General features: G+C 27.6%; 5 protein-coding genes and 2 non-coding genes across 9 annotated transcripts; 4 read left to right on the top strand and 3 right to left on the bottom strand.

The window, feature by feature from the left end:
* Positions 1 to 293: 293 nt before the first annotated feature.
* On the bottom strand, positions 294 to 1,586 carry LOC111684338 (eukaryotic translation initiation factor 3 subunit F-1). The gene is made up of 3 exons (XM_023446487.2): positions 1,378 to 1,586; positions 1,169 to 1,315; positions 294 to 1,096 (listed from the first exon to the last, which is right to left on the bottom strand). Exons 1-3 carry the CDS (start codon positions 1,487 to 1,489, stop codon positions 513 to 515), a joined length of 843 nt encoding a protein of 280 aa, XP_023302255.1. The 5' UTR covers positions 1,490 to 1,586; the 3' UTR covers positions 294 to 512.
* Positions 1,587 to 1,868: 282 nt separating this feature from the next.
* LOC111684346 lies at positions 1,869 to 2,323 on the top strand. Its single transcript, XM_023446495.2, has one exon. It carries the CDS (start codon positions 2,011 to 2,013, stop codon positions 2,221 to 2,223), a length of 213 nt encoding a protein of 70 aa, XP_023302263.2. The 5' UTR covers positions 1,869 to 2,010; the 3' UTR covers positions 2,224 to 2,323.
* A 338-nt stretch (positions 2,324 to 2,661) lies between these two features.
* On the bottom strand, positions 2,662 to 4,532 carry LOC111684340. Of its 2 annotated transcripts, none has more exons than XM_023446489.2 (2): positions 4,381 to 4,532; positions 2,662 to 4,322 (listed from the first exon to the last, which is right to left on the bottom strand). In XM_023446489.2, exons 1-2 carry the CDS (start codon positions 4,393 to 4,395, stop codon positions 2,709 to 2,711), a joined length of 1,629 nt encoding a protein of 542 aa, XP_023302257.2. In that variant the 5' UTR covers positions 4,396 to 4,532; the 3' UTR covers positions 2,662 to 2,708. The 2 variants fall into 2 exon arrangements, with proteins under 2 accessions (XP_023302257.2, XP_023302258.2); XM_023446490.2 differs by having other exon boundaries at positions 2,662 to 4,310; positions 4,381 to 4,503.
* Positions 4,533 to 4,935: 403 nt separating this feature from the next.
* On the bottom strand, positions 4,936 to 10,074 carry LOC111684344 (arylalkylamine N-acetyltransferase 1). Of its 2 annotated transcripts, none has more exons than XM_046945729.1 (4): positions 9,811 to 9,957; positions 5,772 to 5,979; positions 5,436 to 5,705; positions 4,936 to 5,378 (listed from the first exon to the last, which is right to left on the bottom strand). In XM_046945729.1, exons 2-4 carry the CDS (start codon positions 5,967 to 5,969, stop codon positions 5,205 to 5,207), a joined length of 642 nt encoding a protein of 213 aa, XP_046801685.1. In that variant the 5' UTR covers positions 5,970 to 5,979; positions 9,811 to 9,957; the 3' UTR covers positions 4,936 to 5,204. The 2 variants fall into 2 exon arrangements, with proteins under 2 accessions (XP_046801685.1, XP_046801686.1); XM_046945730.1 differs by lacking the exon at positions 9,811 to 9,957 and adding an exon at positions 10,008 to 10,074 and having other exon boundaries at positions 4,937 to 5,378.
* A 4,529-nt stretch (positions 10,075 to 14,603) lies between these two features.
* LOC111684337 (V-type proton ATPase subunit D 1) lies at positions 14,604 to 15,785 on the top strand. The gene is made up of 4 exons (XM_023446486.2): positions 14,604 to 14,788; positions 14,877 to 14,994; positions 15,123 to 15,486; positions 15,549 to 15,785. The coding sequence occupies exons 1-4, from the start codon at positions 14,748 to 14,750 to the stop codon at positions 15,764 to 15,766; spliced, it is 741 nt and encodes a 246-aa protein (XP_023302254.1). The 5' UTR covers positions 14,604 to 14,747; the 3' UTR covers positions 15,767 to 15,785.
* A 1,365-nt stretch (positions 15,786 to 17,150) lies between these two features.
* Trnaf-gaa lies at positions 17,151 to 17,223 on the top strand. The gene has a single exon. It is a non-coding gene; the product is annotated as a tRNA-Phe (tRNA).
* Positions 17,224 to 17,542: 319 nt separating this feature from the next.
* On the top strand, positions 17,543 to 17,615 carry Trnaf-gaa. The gene has a single exon. It is a non-coding gene; the product is annotated as a tRNA-Phe (tRNA).
* Positions 17,616 to 18,331: the final 716 nt, after the last annotated feature.

The following is an 18,331-nucleotide window of genomic DNA, read 5'->3' as shown; positions in this document are numbered from 1 at the left end:
CTTTCTATCTATCTACCTATCTATATATATATCTATCTATCTATCTATCTATCTATCTATCTATCTATCTATCTATCTATCTTTCCATCCGACAGATGCTGTCGAAATTCTAATTTCCGTCAAACCGATCATTTTGAAATTTGATGTATAGAGACTTATATTTAAAGTCCACATGCCGGCTACGCTGTCCGGGTACCACAAGTTACTTTATAATTTAAACAATATTCATGAGATTTACTAGTATGACCCTTGACCCTAACAGTTTTATTATTAAAGAAATAAAAAAACTTTAGTTTTCTTTCGGTGAAGTGGTTCCAAGTATAAAAAACTTGTCCTTTTTTTATTAAAATTAAACATTTATAAAAGTTTACAAATAAACTAACCACTCCTCCTCATTTACGTCTTCACGTCCTTCAATCTTAAACTTCAAATTTTCTTTTTTTTGGGGGGAATTTACAATTAAATTATGAAAAAATAGCTATAAAAAACAAATATATACGTCTCAATACCGCTTAATTTGTGGGCAAATAAGTTAATTTCTCGTTTAATTGTAATTGTGTCTTAATCAAGTTCGACAAAGTGATGACCATCAACAAATCACGAACGTTGGCGTTAAACATTTGAGTGAATTGTTCATGTGACATATGGGGCACGGAGTGGATAAGATCCAAAAGTTGACGGCCGACAGCATTATCGGGAGCCTGTTTGTGAGCGATGACATCTTCAACATATTTCAAGATTAATTCCAAGAGTGATTGCAATTTGGTGGAAGCTTCACTGATTTGAGCCAAATCCAACATGGGTGAAACGGTTTTTGGACGTTCGGGAGCAGAAACACCAATGGTTTTTTGCAAAAGTTTAATACCAACAGTTTCGGGTTCATAACAAGTCATTTCTACAGGTATGGGGGTAAACATGCAACCAGTTTTGCCACCAGGAACACCCAGGGGAATGCAAACGTAGGCTTTTAGGCCCATACGGCCGCCCTGCAATGAGGTGTCGACAGTCAAATGCACAGGATTGTTGCATTCACGGGCATAGTATTCATGGATAACCGAACTGTGATTGGTAACTTCATTACCGGTAGCCCACCAACCTAAAAGGGAGAATTTTTAAGAAATTTTATTAAAATATTGAGGTTATGTTTACATTTGAACACAAAACCTACCAACAACATTCTCATTGGGATTGACTTTACGATTTAAATCATACAAATCCAAGGCATAACTCAATTCAGCTTCTACTTGATCATCATGTTCCTTATGGGGTACACAAAAACAATTGGTTACCTCTACAACACCCTTGTCAACGGAGCCTGAGAAAGAAAGCGTGTTTCAAAATGGGTGGTTAAATTTTGACTTTATTCTGCTAACTTACCCAATAAAGTGCCAATAACACGATGGGAATCAGCATTACGTCTTTCGTAGGCATCTACTACTTGGAATAGTACAACGGGATGAACTTTTACGGTTAAATTAAGTCCTGACATGGCGTGGCGTTGCAAAAAATTTCTAGGCAAACTTGCAAAAGAAAGAAAACCACATAAAAAAATTACTAACAGCAAGAAGAAGCAGCCGTTAAAAAAGAGAAATGTCAAAAAATACAACAGCAAAGAATGATATGGCATGAAACATATATGAAACAAAGTGATGCCATATTAACAACAAGAAACAAAATTAAAATGATAAAAAAAAACACTCAAAACCAGCAAAAAATAAGGAAAAAACATTTAAAATATATTAAAATGATATAATCTTTAGCAAAATTATATAAATTATAAACATTTTAAGGGAAATTTCACAAAATTTTGTTGGTAATCTAAAAGGTACACATTAACTATGAAACGTCATATAATTTTTAAGTGTAAACCATTCACAGTGATTGTTTTGCTTAAAGAAGCAGTTAAACAGCTGTTTTTATTGTCTTTAGAAAAACACGACCAAAGAAAAGGTTATAAAACACAATAATATTTTATTAATTTAAAAGAAATTTTCTATAAATTGGAATAAAATGCAAAAGAAACGATTACCCGCAAATACCTTACTTGATAAACTACACCGTGGTGCTGTTTACGCCTGTTTGGGTGTCACCATATATGGTACATTTTTGCTAGGCATGAGAGCCTATCGTTATTATACCGTAGTTAAGCCGGAACGTGAAAAGGCTGAATTGCAAATGATTACCGAGGGTGCCCATGATAAGGCCAAGGAATTAAAATGTTAAGATTGAGTTTATTTTACTATATATATATATGTGTGGTATATTTATTTTGTTAAGCTTAAATAAATATGAAAATTAAACTAAATAAATACAAAAAAGAAGATATAATTGGAAATTTAAGAAAATTTACAATTGTATGATAATAAATAAAGTAATATGAGTAAAAGGAAAGCACCAGGGGTTTAAGAATAAAAAAAAATTATCTAAAATTTATTCTAAATTAAAAAAATTATGAAATTCATAATGAAATCTTTTAAATTGGTACTAAAACAAGTACATTTTTTCAACAAACTTTAATTAGTTTTATAAATTTTGCTAAATGTATATAAAATCTTATAAATATCCTAAATTCTTATAGAACTCTTAAAAAAAGTACTTTTTTTGAACTTTTCACAAAAGGTACTTACATTTTCTTAAAAAAAATTTATGCAAAATCCCAAGGTGCTTAATGAAAACATACTTTAATATAAAGTACTTAATACTAAACTTTAAAAATAAACAGATTTCTGACCGCGCTGAGAAAAAGACGTAGATGAGGAGGAGGTGGGATGTGTATTTGTGTCATTATTGAGATGAGGCTGCAGAATATCTAATAATTCTGATGCCGCTCCAGGAGCTATATGATAACGATTTAACCATTGTAAAACCTGTTCATGTAAGTTAGGACCATTTGACTGTATGTTATCAACATTGCCGGCAGCTAAATGAGGTGGTGTACCTATAAAAGGTTTAATATCTGGTTGTTCTTCTTCCGTATCTTGTTGCTGGCTAGAAAGATCTTTATGCTGCTGTTGTTGAGGTGTACTTTGACTATCCCTTCTTATGGTTTGTAAATAAAACTCTTGTGGTGTCAGCAGTTCAGTTTTAACCTCTGTTTCATTCATTTCATCACAATAAAACTCATCTTGAGTATCCATTTCTTCTTCATAATCATTATCTTGGAATTCTTCTTTTATCTGTGGTTCTACATTATATTCATCATATACTACATCTGGTTGTTCATATTGTTCCAGTACATTTTCAAATTCGCCCTCGTGATGTACATAATTGGGTATTTTACGCTGTAAGACTTGATTCTCATTAAAATCTAAATTCATTCTGGCCTTCCATTTCTCTAGCCATCCTGTTGAAGCCTTAAAATCAATATTTAAACGTTCTGCTATTTCTTTAGCACGATTTTTGATTTGTGTACGTGTTAAACTTTCACCATTTTCCATTTTTTCTCTTACCCAGGCATTAAGTTCGGCCTCGCCACCTTTAAATATGCCACCACGTATACGTTTCATTTGTAGATTTTGTCCACCTGCCGCCAGTTTAAGTATCTTCTCCTCATCTACTACTATTTGTGACATGGCCGATTGACTGAGCTTGTATTCCACCAGTAAATCATTGCGTTTTTCACCATTCTTTAAACGCTGTAAGATTTCCAGTTTTTGTAGCAAAGTCAAAAAAGTTTTTTCTTTTCTACTTCTGTATATCACACCGGAGGCATCTATAATTGGTAATCTTTTGGTGTACTCTCTTTTAGTACGTGGCTTACCATTAGAATCCTCTAAACATTCATTTTGAGTTTTTTCTTGCCTTTCTTCCATGTTACTTTCATTGAGACTGTCATTTAGTGTTTTTTGTTCTTCTGTCTCTTGCCATTTTTCTTGTTTATCTAAGAATTCTTTTAAAATATCTTCCGGTTCCTTTGACTTCTTGGCAAATTGTATATTTTCCCTGGCTTTCCACTTATACAGCCAGGCTGTAGAGGGTTTAACATCGTGACCCATACTTCTTAATAATTCCTCTGCTTTTTGTTTAGCCATGTGGGCGGTTATCTGTTTATCTGCCATTTGCATTTCTCGGGCCCACCTAGTCAATGACTGATCCAGTTCTTTGTAATTTATTGACATTTCCCTTTTACTGATAACATTACCTAAAGCCTCCTGTCTCAAAGTATCTTTATACAATAACACTCGACTTATGGTGGATTGTGAGCAATTAAACATTAACTCCACCTCACGTCTGGAGGAACCGGATTCCAATTGTTTTAATATGGCCAATTTCTCTTTTAGTGTAATAACTTTACACGGTCGCTTGGGTGTCTGTAAATCAGACTTTTACGTTGATAAATTAGCTTATATATATGAATAGTTGGATTTCTTTAAAATTTACCTGATTTAAGTCCATATTTTCGTTAAAATATTAATAAAATTGTGAAATTTTCTAAATTTTAAGGAAAATTTTATTGTAAACAAATGCAACCAGCTGTAGTATACTAAATTCTGCTTTTTCTCAGAATTGATGATTCACCAGGAAATGGTAACATTTAAAGTGAAATGATATTCATAGAACAATAGGTATACTGAGAGAAATTAAATGGTTAAAATATTACACATTTTATTAGATTTTTGTAAAAACCACTTTAATTGCTGATATTAAATGAAAGGTCAAAGGTTATGTTAGTAAAATGTGTATATATTGTTCAAATTATCATAAATTTTATGATTTATTAAAGAATTTATTCTTAAACAAGTGTTTTTTTTTAAATAAAACCAATTTTTGTTTGTTTCACTAACAATTATTAAGTATTTTGATTATTTTATTTATTGTTAAGTTTTATTAACTAATTAATACATATATATAAAATTGTTTATTTTAAAATTATTAACACACATTTATATAAATACGTATAATACTGTAGTTTGTTTGTTTGGGGAAATTAAAAAATAATATTTTTTTATATAAATTTAAAATAAATCTCAAAATTCCTTTTATTATTGTTTTAGTTATTGTCTTAAAGCTATTATAAAATATATATTAATATATGGACTCGCTTGTTTAATATATCGTTATTAAATATTTACGTTCATTTTTTGGTATATAAAATAGTAACATTAACTCTGGAACTTGTATCAAAAAAAATTCAAAACCCCATTTTCCAACGTTTTGGAAAATTAGACTTTTTGCTTAAAAAAAAACTTAAACTAAAAAATATTTTAATTTAATAACTTATACAACAATTGTAGTTTAATATGTGGAGCCTCCACTTTCAAAATAGGCTGACCGAATTCATCCACATATTTATTATAATACTGTTCTAGTAAAACCTCAAAACCACTAGATTTTAAGATTTTTTGTGAAAATATACCCGTGGCATCAGCTTTCATAAGCTAAAAATATAGAATTTTTTAAAAAAAATTATTAAATTTTTATTAATTAAAACAAACCTTAAACTCATATTCTTTGGCTATATCCTCACTGTGTTTAACCAATTCCTTGGCTATACCCTGACCCCTATAGGCGCTATCCACCGATAAAATGCGCACATCAAAAGCCTTATCTACTTGAAAATGTTTAAAAACATTTTCCTTTAAATTTAATGTATATAAAAGTTTAAAGATTTTCTTAAATTTTTCATCATCATTTAGTTCCAGTTTCTTTTGAGAACTCTCTATATCGCCAGGATGTAAAATACCATTTAAAATAACTCCAGCAATCTGAAAAAATTACAAAAATATTCAAATCAAATCTTAATGCTACGGAAATTTCTAATCAAAATTTACCTCATTATTTTCATTTACCGCCATTAAACTTAAATTATCTTCTAAAGTTTCTAGACTATGATGTTCCAAGTCTTGATGACCCATGCCACGACTACAAAGTCCTGCCGCTTTATTGAGTGGCTCATCGGCAAAAAAGTTATCTCTTAAATGACGTATAACATCATCATAGCGATCTTCGGTTATTAATTTATACTCCATTTTGTTATTACTGTTAAAGAAAAGGGAATTATATAAAGATTTCATATATATATTTTTAAAAATCAAATGATAGATTTTAACAAACTTTTTGAGCGGGTTTTTCAGTTAAAGATAATCTGCATTTTTTGTTTAAATCTAGTTTAATATAAGTTTTGTGTTTTTCAGTAAACAGTTAAGTTACTTAGGGCGGGTTTTTCAGTTAAAGATAATCTGCATTTTTTGTTTAAACCTAGTTTAATATAAGTTTTGTGTTTTTTTAGTTATCAGTAAAGTTACTTATTATCTTAGTTTAATTAAGTGTTATTGGCCAATTAGTCTATATACTGTGCTATATAGAAGGCTATAAACTTGATTATATTACTAATCTATAGACGAGAGTATAAACTAGATTATAGACTTTAATATAGACTAAATTATTAACTAAGCTATAGTCTAGACTATAGTCTACATTATAGACTATACTATAGAGTAGACTCTACTACAGACTAGACTTCATACGCCAGACTATCTTCTGAATTGAATAGACTAATAGTCCAGACTATAGACTAGGTTATAGTCTCAACTATAGACAAGTCTATAGTCCAGACTATATTATAGACTAAGCTATAGAGGAGACTATAGACTAGACTATATACTGTACTATACAGAAGGCTATAAACTTGATAATACTCTAATATATAAACGAGAGTATAAACTAGATTATAGACTATAATATAGACTAGATTATAAACTACACTATAGTTTAGACTATAGTCTAGATTATAGATTATACTATAGAGAAGACTCTACTACAGACTAGACATTAAACACCAGACTATTGTCTGAACTGAATATACTAATAGTCAAAACTATATATTGGACTACTATTCAGACCTTTTAGCTGTAGTCCATAATTTACACTGGACTATAGTCTATACTGTACACATGACCATAGACCATGACTACAGGCAAAATTTGTAGCGTACACCGATCTAGAGACTAATAAAGGTGGAAGTACACAACACGCGTTGAGGCGGCAACGCGTTTTACGCTTATTTCATAGATCTGGTTCACACTAGGAAACTGTTTTTGGGAAACTTTTGATTTTTGTGTATGAGAGAAAGAGATATCAACTATCTCTTTCTCCCACACACAAAATCAAAAGTTTCTCAACAAAAGTTTTCTAGTGTGAACCAGGTCTAAGTATATTTTTATTCTACACAAAACAAAATACAACCCTGACCCCGACTACAAATCACTGCGTTTTTTCCTGCAAAATTCCCTAAATTTATTTACATTTTTAGTTTTTCTTGAATTAAAATCTTTTTTGATTTTATTTTTGTCAACAATTTCTCTATTCTCCTCTATTAATTTTCTTAATCATTTGTTTACAAACAAATCGTTAATTGTATTTTAGCATTAAAGCAATAATTCACAATTAATTAAAGCGGTCGGTCGGCCGGACAAACACACAAATGTTAATACTAGAGAGGCTGCTGTGTTTGCGGTAATTGGTTTAACAGAAACAATTTTGTTAATTGATTTTATTAAAATGTTAATATGTAAACTTAAAGTAAAATACATACATAAGAAGGGAAGAAAAAACAAAATGGCTAATTTTTATGTTATAATGAAAAATTAAAGAATTTGAAAAAAATAGAAAATTTAAGAAATATTAAACAACATTTCATTAATTTCATATATTAAATGAAAAAGTTGTAATAAGGTTAAGGGTCACAGGTTTTTCAAATCTTTATTTTAAAGAATTTTATTTAGGAAATTTGTTTGAAATAATTTCAAAATCAATCTCCTTAATAAAGTATACTCTTACCAGTTTCTGATTGACGAATGATTATTAAGGGAATATATATAACAAATTTTTAAAAGATTTTTCATTAGACAAATGGTTTTATTTTTTATTTGAAACATATTTTTAATGAAAACTCCCAAATTTTAATATTTTATGTTTATAATTTTTTATGTAAATAAAAATTTCAAAATTAATTTATTTTCCCATAGCTCAGGGTTGCATTAAACTGAAAAAAATATTGTGTAATATTTTCCAATTTAAGTACAATTTATTAGATTTTATTAAGAGGTTAAAGGTCATTTTAATAAAATATTTGAAAAAATAGTTTTTAAAAACTTTTTTAATCTATTTTACAAAAATTTTGAAAAAACTTTGCAATAATTTAATAATTTTAAAAATATTTTGAAAAACAGTTTTTAATAAAAAAAATTAATAAAATTTTGCAAGAATTTAATAATTTTAAAAATATTTTGAATTTTTTCTAGAGGTCAAATATTTGATAAAATATTTTTTTTATCTTTTTTTTGCAATAATTTTGAAAATTTTGAAAAGGTCAAATATTTGATAAAATATTTTTTTATCTTTTTTTGCAATAATTTTGAAAAATTTTAAAATTTTTTGAGTTTTATCAAGAGTTTAAATTTTATTTTAATCAAATATTTGATAAAATAGTTTTTGAAAATTATTTATATATATTTTTAATTTTATGCAATAATTTTTAATTTTTTTTTAAAGTTTAGAGTTTTATCTAGAGGTTCAGTTCTTCAGTTCTACTTTAGATTTAGTTTAGTTCAGTTATAGTTCAGTTCAAGTTCAGTTCTAGTTCAGTTCTAGTTCAGTTCTAGTTCAGTTCTAGTTCAGTTTTAGTTCAGTTCTAGTTCAGTTCCAGTTCAGTTTTACTTTAGTTCTACTTTAGTTTTAGTTTAGTTCAGTTATAGTTCAGGTCTAGTTCAGTTCTAATTAAGTTGTATTTCAGTTCTAGTTCAGTTTTACTTTAGTTCTGTTCTTGTTCACTTCTAGGTTTTATAGTCCTGTCTATTGTCTAATTTATAGTCTAGTGTGTAGTTTAATCTAAAGTCTGGTCTGTGTCCTAATAAACATATAGTCTAGTCTATGATCAAGTCTAGTCAATAGTCTAGTCTATGGTCTAGTCAAGAGGTCGTTGTATCAAATATATGATAAAATAGTTTTTTAAAACTTTTTAAATATTTTTTTTTTTAAATTTTGCAAAAATTTTGAAAAATCTTAAAAATGTTTGAATATTTTCAAAATTTAAACAATTTTTTCAGTTTTATCAAGAGATCAAATTTTATTTAAATCAAATATTTGATAAAATATTTGATTAACAAAGGTCATTTTTATTCAAATATTTAATAAAATAGGTTTTGAAAACTTTTTATATTGTTCATCTATTACGCAACAATTTTAAAAAATTTTGAGTTTTATCAAGAGGTCAAAGGTAATTTTAATAAAATATTTGATAAAATAGTTTTTGAAAAATTTTTAAATGTTTTTTTATCTATTTATCTTACAAAAATTTTGAATTTTATCAACAGGTCAAAGGTTATTTTAATCAAATTTAAAAATATTTAACAACTTTGCAACAATTTTGGAAAATTTAAAAAAAAATTTTGAATTTTATCAATAGGTCAAAGGTTTATTTTAATCAATTTTAAAAATTCTTAACAATATTTTAGTTTTCTCAATAGGTCGAAGGTCATTTGTTTATAAATTGATTAAAAAGTTTTAGAAAACTTTTCAAATATTTTTTTTTATCTATTTTGGAATATCTTTAAATTTAAAATATTTAGCGTGATGTTTTTATAAAAAAACTATTAAATTTAAAAAATATTGTGCGTTTTAAAATCATAAAAAATTATGAAAAAAACACAATTCTAATTTTTAATCTCAAATGTTTTTTTAACTGATTGTTTGATTTTTCCTTTAAGTTCCAATTTAACCACCTGTAGATCTTTTTCAAAATGTAATCTTAATACATAAATCCTTTTAATATAATCTATCTTTACATTTTAATCTCAATTACATACATACATTATATTTGTTGTTACAAGTAATGAAGCAAATAAGGAGGAGTTATGGAGAAAGATAATGATGCTGCTGATGGTCTTGTGTACCAAGTTCTTTAACTTAAATTGACTTCAATAAAACACTTAAGGCTTTAAATCCTTTTAAAGTTACATAAGGATATTTTTATTAAATTGAATAGCGTTTTTTATAACAAAACTTACTTTTAAAATTTTTTTAATTATATATATTTTTTATTAATTACTTTATAAAATTTTTTTATTAGCAATTAGATTATTTCTTTGTATTATTTTCAAATTTTTTTTATCAATCTTGTGAAATTTAATTTTTTTGGTATATATTTTACAACCGTTTCGTTTGAATTTTGTTAGTACACTAAACCCTAAATGAAATGAAAAGTATATTGAAAAATTCTTTATCATAGTGAATCTTTGTGATACTGGCTAAATGGTGGCTGGATGACTTTTCCCCATATTACATGCGAATATAATAATAATAAATTCTCTGTTGAGCATGTGCCATTAATAGTAACCGATAGGAAATTTAAAGAGTAAAAAGAAAAACTTTGAAACTTTAGTGTAAAAACCTATTCGCCAACTTTAATTTAAAATATTTATACATATTAGACAACTTGACCTATGACCTCTTTTAAATTTTTTTGTTTAAATTATAGAATTTTTTATTAGAATATATTTTTTAACATATTGCTTAAGAGTTTTTACATAATGTATAAGTTTTATTTAAATGACCTTTGACCTTTTGTTATACTTCTACGATTTTTACAAAGTTTTTACAATTTTGTATATAAAATAGTTTTTAAAAAAGTATTTTTATTTTTTTAACTTCAGTTAGCAGTTTTTTCACAAATTGTTGAATATTGAAACAAATGACCTTTGACCTTTTTAAGAGTTTTTTAAATTAAGGGAAATTTTGTTGAAAAAAAATAATGTTTAATAATTGAGTTAAAAAAATTAAAAATTGAAAAGTTTTACTAACCTAACCTTTGACCTTTTTAGCTAAACTTTCAAAAAATATTAGAGAATATTATTTTAAATATAAGAATATATTTTTTAACATATTTCTTAAAAGTTTTCACATAATATATAAGTTTTATTTAAGCGACCTTTGACCTTTTGTTATATTTTTGCAATTTCAACAAAGTTTTTACACTTTTGTATATAAAATAGTTTTTAAAAATTTATTTTTACAACTCCTGTTAACAGTTTTCTCAAATTATTGGATATTAAAAAATGTGACCTTTGACCTTTTTAAGATTTTTTTAAAAAATAAGGAAAATTTTATTAAAAAAAATATTGTTTAATATTTGAGTGAAAAAATTTCTGAAAATTGCAAAAGTTTTACTAACATAACCTTTGACCTTTTTAGTTAAACTTTTAAAAATGTTGAGGAATAATAAAAATTTAAGAAATTTGAAAAAGATATTTTTTTTTTCAATATTTTTGCTTAAATTTACTTTTTGTTATAAATTTTCTAGCAGGAATTTTTAAAATTTGACTTGTCGACAGCCTGACTGAGTACTATAACAGTGACTAAGTGTGTTTGTGCTTTAATGCAGAGATGGTGGGGGGCTGGGGCAGTTAGTTATTATTATGGGTATTGTGAGAATTTGATAAAGTGATTTTTGTTGTTGTTGTTGTCGTTGTTCTACTCTCTAGTTGAATTTTCAATTTTCTATTGTTTTTGTTAAAGGCTGTTGTAGGAATTTTAACAGCTGCAGCAACAAAAACTCCTTTATTATAATTTAATGGGGTCTAGGAGGAGGGGGAAGTGCAAGAGGCAAAAAGAACAGGATATGCTTAATTCCATCAAAAAAAAAAAAAAAAAAAAAAAAACTTTTCATATTTCAAAATGGTTTTGTAAAGTGCTCAAGTGTTTTACATTGTTGTTAAATGGTTTAATTTGAAAAAAAGTAGTTAACCTACTTTTAAAACATTAAAAAAAAATATATAGATTTCAACGATTTTATTAAAATTTTCAATAAAACAATAAATTAATTAAACAAATTTTAATTAAAAAAACAGAAATTTATGAAAACATTTTTGATTTTTTTAAATAATTTTCAATTTAACCTTTAACCTTGATTTCTTTATCTAAACGGTTAATAAAAAAAGGAAAAAGCTAAAAAGTTAAGCATAAATTGACAGCTTGTTTAAAAGTCATTTCCCTTTCAATTTTAATACATTTTTTTTATTCCATTTCCAGCACAATACATCATGACCTGCTAAAGACAACTGTTGCTTTCATATAAAAAAAGTAAATAAAGTATTTTTTATATACATTTTTTATATACATATAGTAGGTATTTAATAAAATTCTTTATACATAATAATTGTCTATATATATTTAAAAAAACAAGCCTCCTTTTAAACAGCATAAATCGAAATAAAAACAACCCATTTTAATCCTGTATACACTCTACATATGTTCTCCTTATTCACTCTCACTCTATAACAGACAGGGATAGAAAATTAAACAGTGTTATTTTAAGCACCATTTTACATACTAACCAGTCTATAGTCTAGTTATAATCTAGTCTACCGTCTAATGAAAGTTATGTCTTTAGCCCGGTCTTAATATAGTTTACTCTCCAGTCTGTTAGCATTATTTCAAAAATTTCAATTTTCCTTCTCTGATGTCCGTTAACGGCTTTTCTTCTGTAGATGTCCGTCTGTGAGTAAACTCTATTAATATTTGTGTGTTTATTAACCTAAATATATAAATTTACTGTTAGACAGACTCTTTACTCGAGGTATCTGTATATACATATCTATATATCATTCTCTCTCTCTCTTCCACAAATCCTTAACAGTTATACATACAGCATCCCTGTTGTTATTTTTTTCATTATTACTGAGTTGTAATTTAATAATTTTGTCTTTATTAAAATGTTTTTATTTTTATTCTGTATATAAATTTTCTTTTATTCATTTTTAGATCGTATTTTAATGTCAATTTATTAAACTAGACGTCTATATATTTTTATGTAAATATTTTAACAAACACATATCTATAGTCTAGTCTATAGTCTATACTGTAGTGTAGTCTGTAGTCTAGTCTATAATCCAGTCTATAGTGTATTCTATAGTCTAGTCTGTAGTGTAGTCTATAATGTAGTCTATAGTGTAGTCTATAGTGTATATAGACTAGACTATAGACTAGTCTATAGTCTAGTCTATAGTCTAGTCTATAGTCTAGTCTATAGTCTAGTCTATAGTCTAGTCTATAGTCTAGTCTATAGTCTAGTCTATAGTCTAGCCTCCAGTCTAGTCTATAGTCTAGCCTCCAGTCTAGTCTATAGTCTAGTCTATATTCTAGTCTATAGTTTAGTCTATAGTCTAGTCTAAAGTCTAGTCTATAGTCTAGTCTATAGTCTAGTCTATAGTCTAGTCTATAGTCTAGTCTATAGTCTAGTCTATAGTCTAGTCTATAGTCTAGTCTATAGTCTAGTCTATAGTCTAGTCTATAGTCTAGTCTATAGTCTAGTCTATAGTCTAGTCTATAGTCTAGTCTATAGTCTAGTCTATAGTCTAGTCTATAGTCTAGTCTATAGTCTAGTCTATAGTCTAGTCTATAGTCTAGTCTATAGTCTAGTCTATAGTCTAGTCTATAGTCTAGTCTATAGTCTAGTCTATAGTCTAATCTATAGTCTAGTCTATAGTCTAGTCTATAGTCTAGTCTATAGTCTAGTCTATAGTCTAGTCTATAGTCTAGTCTATAGTCTAGTCTATAGTCTAGTCTATAGTCTAGTCTATAGTCTAGTCTATAGTCTAGTCTATAGTCTAGTCTATAGTCTAGTCTATAGTCTAGTCTATAGTCTAGTCTATATTCTAGTCTATAGTCTAGTCTATAGTCTAGTCTATAGTCTAGTCTATAGTCTAGTCTATAGTCTAGTATATAGTCAAGTCTACAGTCTAGTCTATAGTCTAGTCTATAGTCTAGTCTATAGTCTAGTCTATAGTCTAGTCTATAGTCTAGTCTATAGTCTAGTCTATAGTCTAGTCTATAATCTAGTCTCCAGTCTAGTCTATGGTCTAGTGTATAGTCTAGTCTTTAGTCTAGTGTATAGTCTAGTCTTTAGTCTAGTCTATAGTCTAGTCTATAGTCTAGTCTATAGTCTAATCTATAGTCTAGTCTATAGTCTAGTCTATAGTCTAGTCTATAGTCTAGTCTATAATCTAGTCTATAATCTAGTCTATAGTCTAGTCTATAGTATAGTCTATAGTCTAGTCTATAGTCTAGGCTATAGTCTAGTCTATAGTCTAGTCTATAGTCTAGTCTATAGTTTAGTCTATAGTCTAGTCTATAGTCTAGTCTATAGTCTAGTCTATAGTCTAGTCTATAGTCTAGTCTATAGTCTAGTCTATAGTCTAGTGAATAGTCTAGTCTATAGTTTAGTCTATAGTCTAGTCTATAGTCTAGTCTTTAGTCTAGTCTATAGTCTAGTCTATAGTCTAGTCTATAGTCTAGTCTATAATCTAGTCTATGGTCTAGTCGATAGTCTAATCTATAGTCTAGTCTATAGTCTAGTCTAAAGTCTAGTCTATAGTCTAGTCTATAGTCTAGTCTATAGTCTAGTCTGTAGTCTAGTCTATAGTCTATTTATTTTCATGTAAATTTTTAATAATATAATAATTCATTTAAATATTTTATAATTTTTTAATTTTAAAGTTAATTCTCTTTCAATACTGTTAATTACACCTACTCTACAAAAAAACTACCAAAAAATACAACTCTAGGCCAAATAGCAATTGTCAATAATGGTATTTGACACTTGTCACAAGACAATTGTCAGCTGACCCTGTACATTTTAGAGATTTTCTTTCGTACGCAGCCAAATTTTTTGCGTGTAAAAGAAAAAAAGGAAATTTTTCAAGCAAAAAAAATATTTTTTAAGGAAATTTCTAAAAAACAACTAAAAGAAAATGTCGGGCAAGGATAGATTACCAATTTTCCCCTCCAGAGGGTAAGTTTTTTGTAGGGATAGGAAAATTTCCCCAAAGAAAGTGTTAGTAATGGAAAAAACATGATTTTTTAATTGTTTTATGATGCAGTGCTCAAATGTTAATGAAGGGTCGTCTGGCTGGTGCCCAAAAAGGTCATGGTTTGTTAAAGAAAAAAGCTGATGCCTTGCAAATGCGTTTCCGTATGATTTTGGGTAAAATTATTGAGGTAAGTTGGAGTTATTAATGAAAATTTTGTGTGTGTATTGATAAAGTAGTGGGGGAGGGAGGGAGGCTTACTTTTGTTGTTGTTGTTTTAGTATGGGTCCCATGATTAATGTTTTTTATCGTTTTTAGACCAAAACTCTTATGGGCGAAATTATGAAAGAGGCTGCCTTTTCCTTGGCTGAAGCTAAATTCACAACTGGCGATTTCAATCAAGTTGTTTTGCAAAATGTCACCAAGGCTCAAATTAAGATACGTACCAAGAAAGATAACGTAGCTGGTGTTACCCTGCCTGTATTCGAATCGTATCAGGATGGTTCTGATACCTATGAATTGGCCGGTTTGGCTCGTGGTGGTCAACAATTGGCTAAATTGAAGAAGAATTATCAAAGTGCTGTCAAACTTTTGGTAGAGTTGGCTTCTTTGCAAACATCTTTTGTTACCTTGGATGAGGTCATTAAGATTACCAACAGAAGAGTCAACGCCATTGAACATGGTGAGTTTTTAAAAAGATCATTTATTTTTAATGATTTTCCTCATTTTCATTTCAAATTCCAGTTATCATTCCCCGTATTGATCGTACTTTGGCTTACATTATCTCCGAATTGGATGAATTGGAACGTGAAGAATTCTATCGTCTAAAGAAGATTCAAGATAAGAAACGTGAGGCACGTCAAAAGTCCGAAGCCAAGAAGGCTGATCTTTTAAAACAAGGCATTGATGTACGTGAGGTATCCAACATTTTGGATGAGGGTGATGATGATGTTCTTTTCTAAGAACATTAAAAATTAAAAAGAAAACCTTATAATAAAGACGTTCTTAGTCTTATATTAGCAACAACAACAACAATAATAATATTAATTGAAAAAAGTTTGTTTTGTTTTTTCTTTAAAATTTTTGTTTGTTTTCATTTGTAATTGTTTATTTTTTTTTTTGAAAGTTTTTTTCTTAAAAGACACTTTAAAACAGTATTTATTTGAAATTTTTTACAATTCGCTTTATTTTTCAAAAAAAATTCCATTAACTAAGTAAACAAATTATTGTAATATAACTTTATTTAAAAAAATAAACGAATAAACAACTGCTATGTCTTATAAAAAAATAAATATATACATATTCTTCAGCCCATGTTTGTTATAATTTTAAGTCTTATTATAAATTAATAAAATAAATAAATGTTAATTGAAAAAAAAACAAATTATTAAAAAAACACAAAATTTAGAAATTTTCTGCAGAATTTTTAAGAAAATTTTATAGAATCTTTTTAATATTTTAATGAAAATTAACTTAAAAACTTATTCAGCTAGAGTTAAACTAAATTTAGCTAAAGTTTTTTTATATTAAAAGTTATTAAACCAATTATTTATAAAAATTTTCTTTAATTTTACTTATTTTACTAATTCAGCTGTTAAAATTTTCCATTCAGCTACAAAAATTTTAAGAAATTTTAATATTTTGTAACTTTTTTTAAGTAAATTTCAAATTCAGCTTAGTTTTAAAGCAATTCAGCTAAGATTTTATAATAAATTTTTAATTTTCTTTCAAAAATTGTTATATTTTATTATTAACTAGCAATTCAGCTGCAAAATTTTTATATTCAGCTAAGTAATTAACAAATTTAACAAATTTTTAAGAATAATCTAGCTTCAAATCAAATTCAGCTAAGTTTTAACTAAATTCAGCTAAAGTTTTTTATATGAAATGTTATGTAACAGTTCATTTATACAAATTTCTTTAAGTATTTACAAATTCAGCAGATAAAAATCAAATTCTGCTGAAAAAAACACAATAAATTATTAATAGTTTTCTTATTTTTTAAACAAAAATACAATTTAGCCAAGATTTTTATATTATTTTAATAATTTTACCTTTAAATTACTAATTGTTGCAGCAAAATTAATTATTTTATTAATTTGTTTTATTAATATTTAAAATTTTTCTAAAAATTCCTTGAAAAACTCTTAAATTATTGTAATTTTTGTTTAAGTGCTTTTATTCTCTTTTAATCTATAACAATTGGCAACATTTGTTTATGTTAAATGTCAAACAAAATCCACCATTTGCATTGCATTCACCTTAAAACAAAACATTTATATAACATATGTTTCAATAGAGTGAACTAATAGCTTTTAGAGGTTATTAGCAGCAGAGGAGATATAAGCCGAAATAGCTCAGTTGGGAGAGCGTTAGACTGAAGATCTAAAGGTCCCCGGTTCAATCCCGGGTTTCGGCAAATGATTAACTTTTTTAATAATTTCCTTTTAACGTCTTTTATTGATTTTTTTATAATTCCAGACAATTTTGTTTCAAACTTTTTTATTTATTTATCGATTTTGATGGAAATTTTCTCAAGACTTTGTGCTACTTTTATTTACTATAAACAAGTTCAAAGGGTTTTGCCGGAACCAAGTAAGTAGGCCTTGAAATCTTAAAAGAAATCCATCCCTCTTTCTATAACCTGTTAACTTTTCTTGTTGTTGTAGGAGTATTATTCCTAGTTTGGTTCCAAACACGCTTAGTCTGGTTGTTAACCTGTGTATGGACTCACATGTGCCGAAATAGCTCAGTTGGGAGAGCGTTAGACTGAAGATCTAAAGGTCCCCGGTTCAATCCCGGGTTTCGGCAAGATAAAATCCTTTTTTGTTTTCAATTACAGGCAGCTTTCGGTACAACGAATCCTCTCGGAATCACCTTCTTGGTTCTTTAAAGCCTGGACTAGTTATCATTGTGGCTAATGAAGGAGAGTGGGATCATCACCATCCTTTTTAAATTTCGTATAAATATAAATAAATAGAGGTATACTTAAGATAATAACAATAATCTGAAATAAAGATACAAATAAACCAAAATTTTTAAGTCTTTTATTCAGAACCAATTCTACTTCACTTTTAGTTCCAATCTATTTCAGTTTTAGTTCAATTTTCCTCACTTTTAGTTCAGTTTTAGTTCTGTCATGGTTCAGAATCATAACAATACAAAATGTTAAAGAAAAATTTCGGGAATTTCGATGAAATATTGGTCCTAGGTCCATTCTGACTTCATTTTCGGATTCAGCATGCGATTTTACCACAAAGCATAGTTTCCAGCCAGATTCGTCCAGTAGTTTCCGAGTTGGAAGGAAAAATAAAAAAATCGAAATTTTCATAAATGTTGGACCCAAATTTTGAAATTTATTTTTTGTTTGCTTCAAACTTGGAAACTACTGGCCGAATCTGGCTGGAAACTTTGCTTTCTGGTAAAATCGCATGCTGAATCCGAAAATGAAGTCAGAATGGACCTAGGACCAATATTTCATCAAAATTCCCGAAATTTTTTTACTTTGAACAATTTGTAGTATTATT

The sequence above is a fragment of the Lucilia cuprina genome, chromosome 3 (assembly GCF_022045245.1).
Source record: "Lucilia cuprina isolate Lc7/37 chromosome 3, ASM2204524v1, whole genome shotgun sequence".
Taxonomy (NCBI): Eukaryota; Metazoa; Arthropoda; class Insecta; order Diptera; family Calliphoridae; genus Lucilia; species Lucilia cuprina.
Note: the sequence above shows the minus strand (reverse complement) of the source record. Positions and strands in the feature narration are given on the sequence as shown.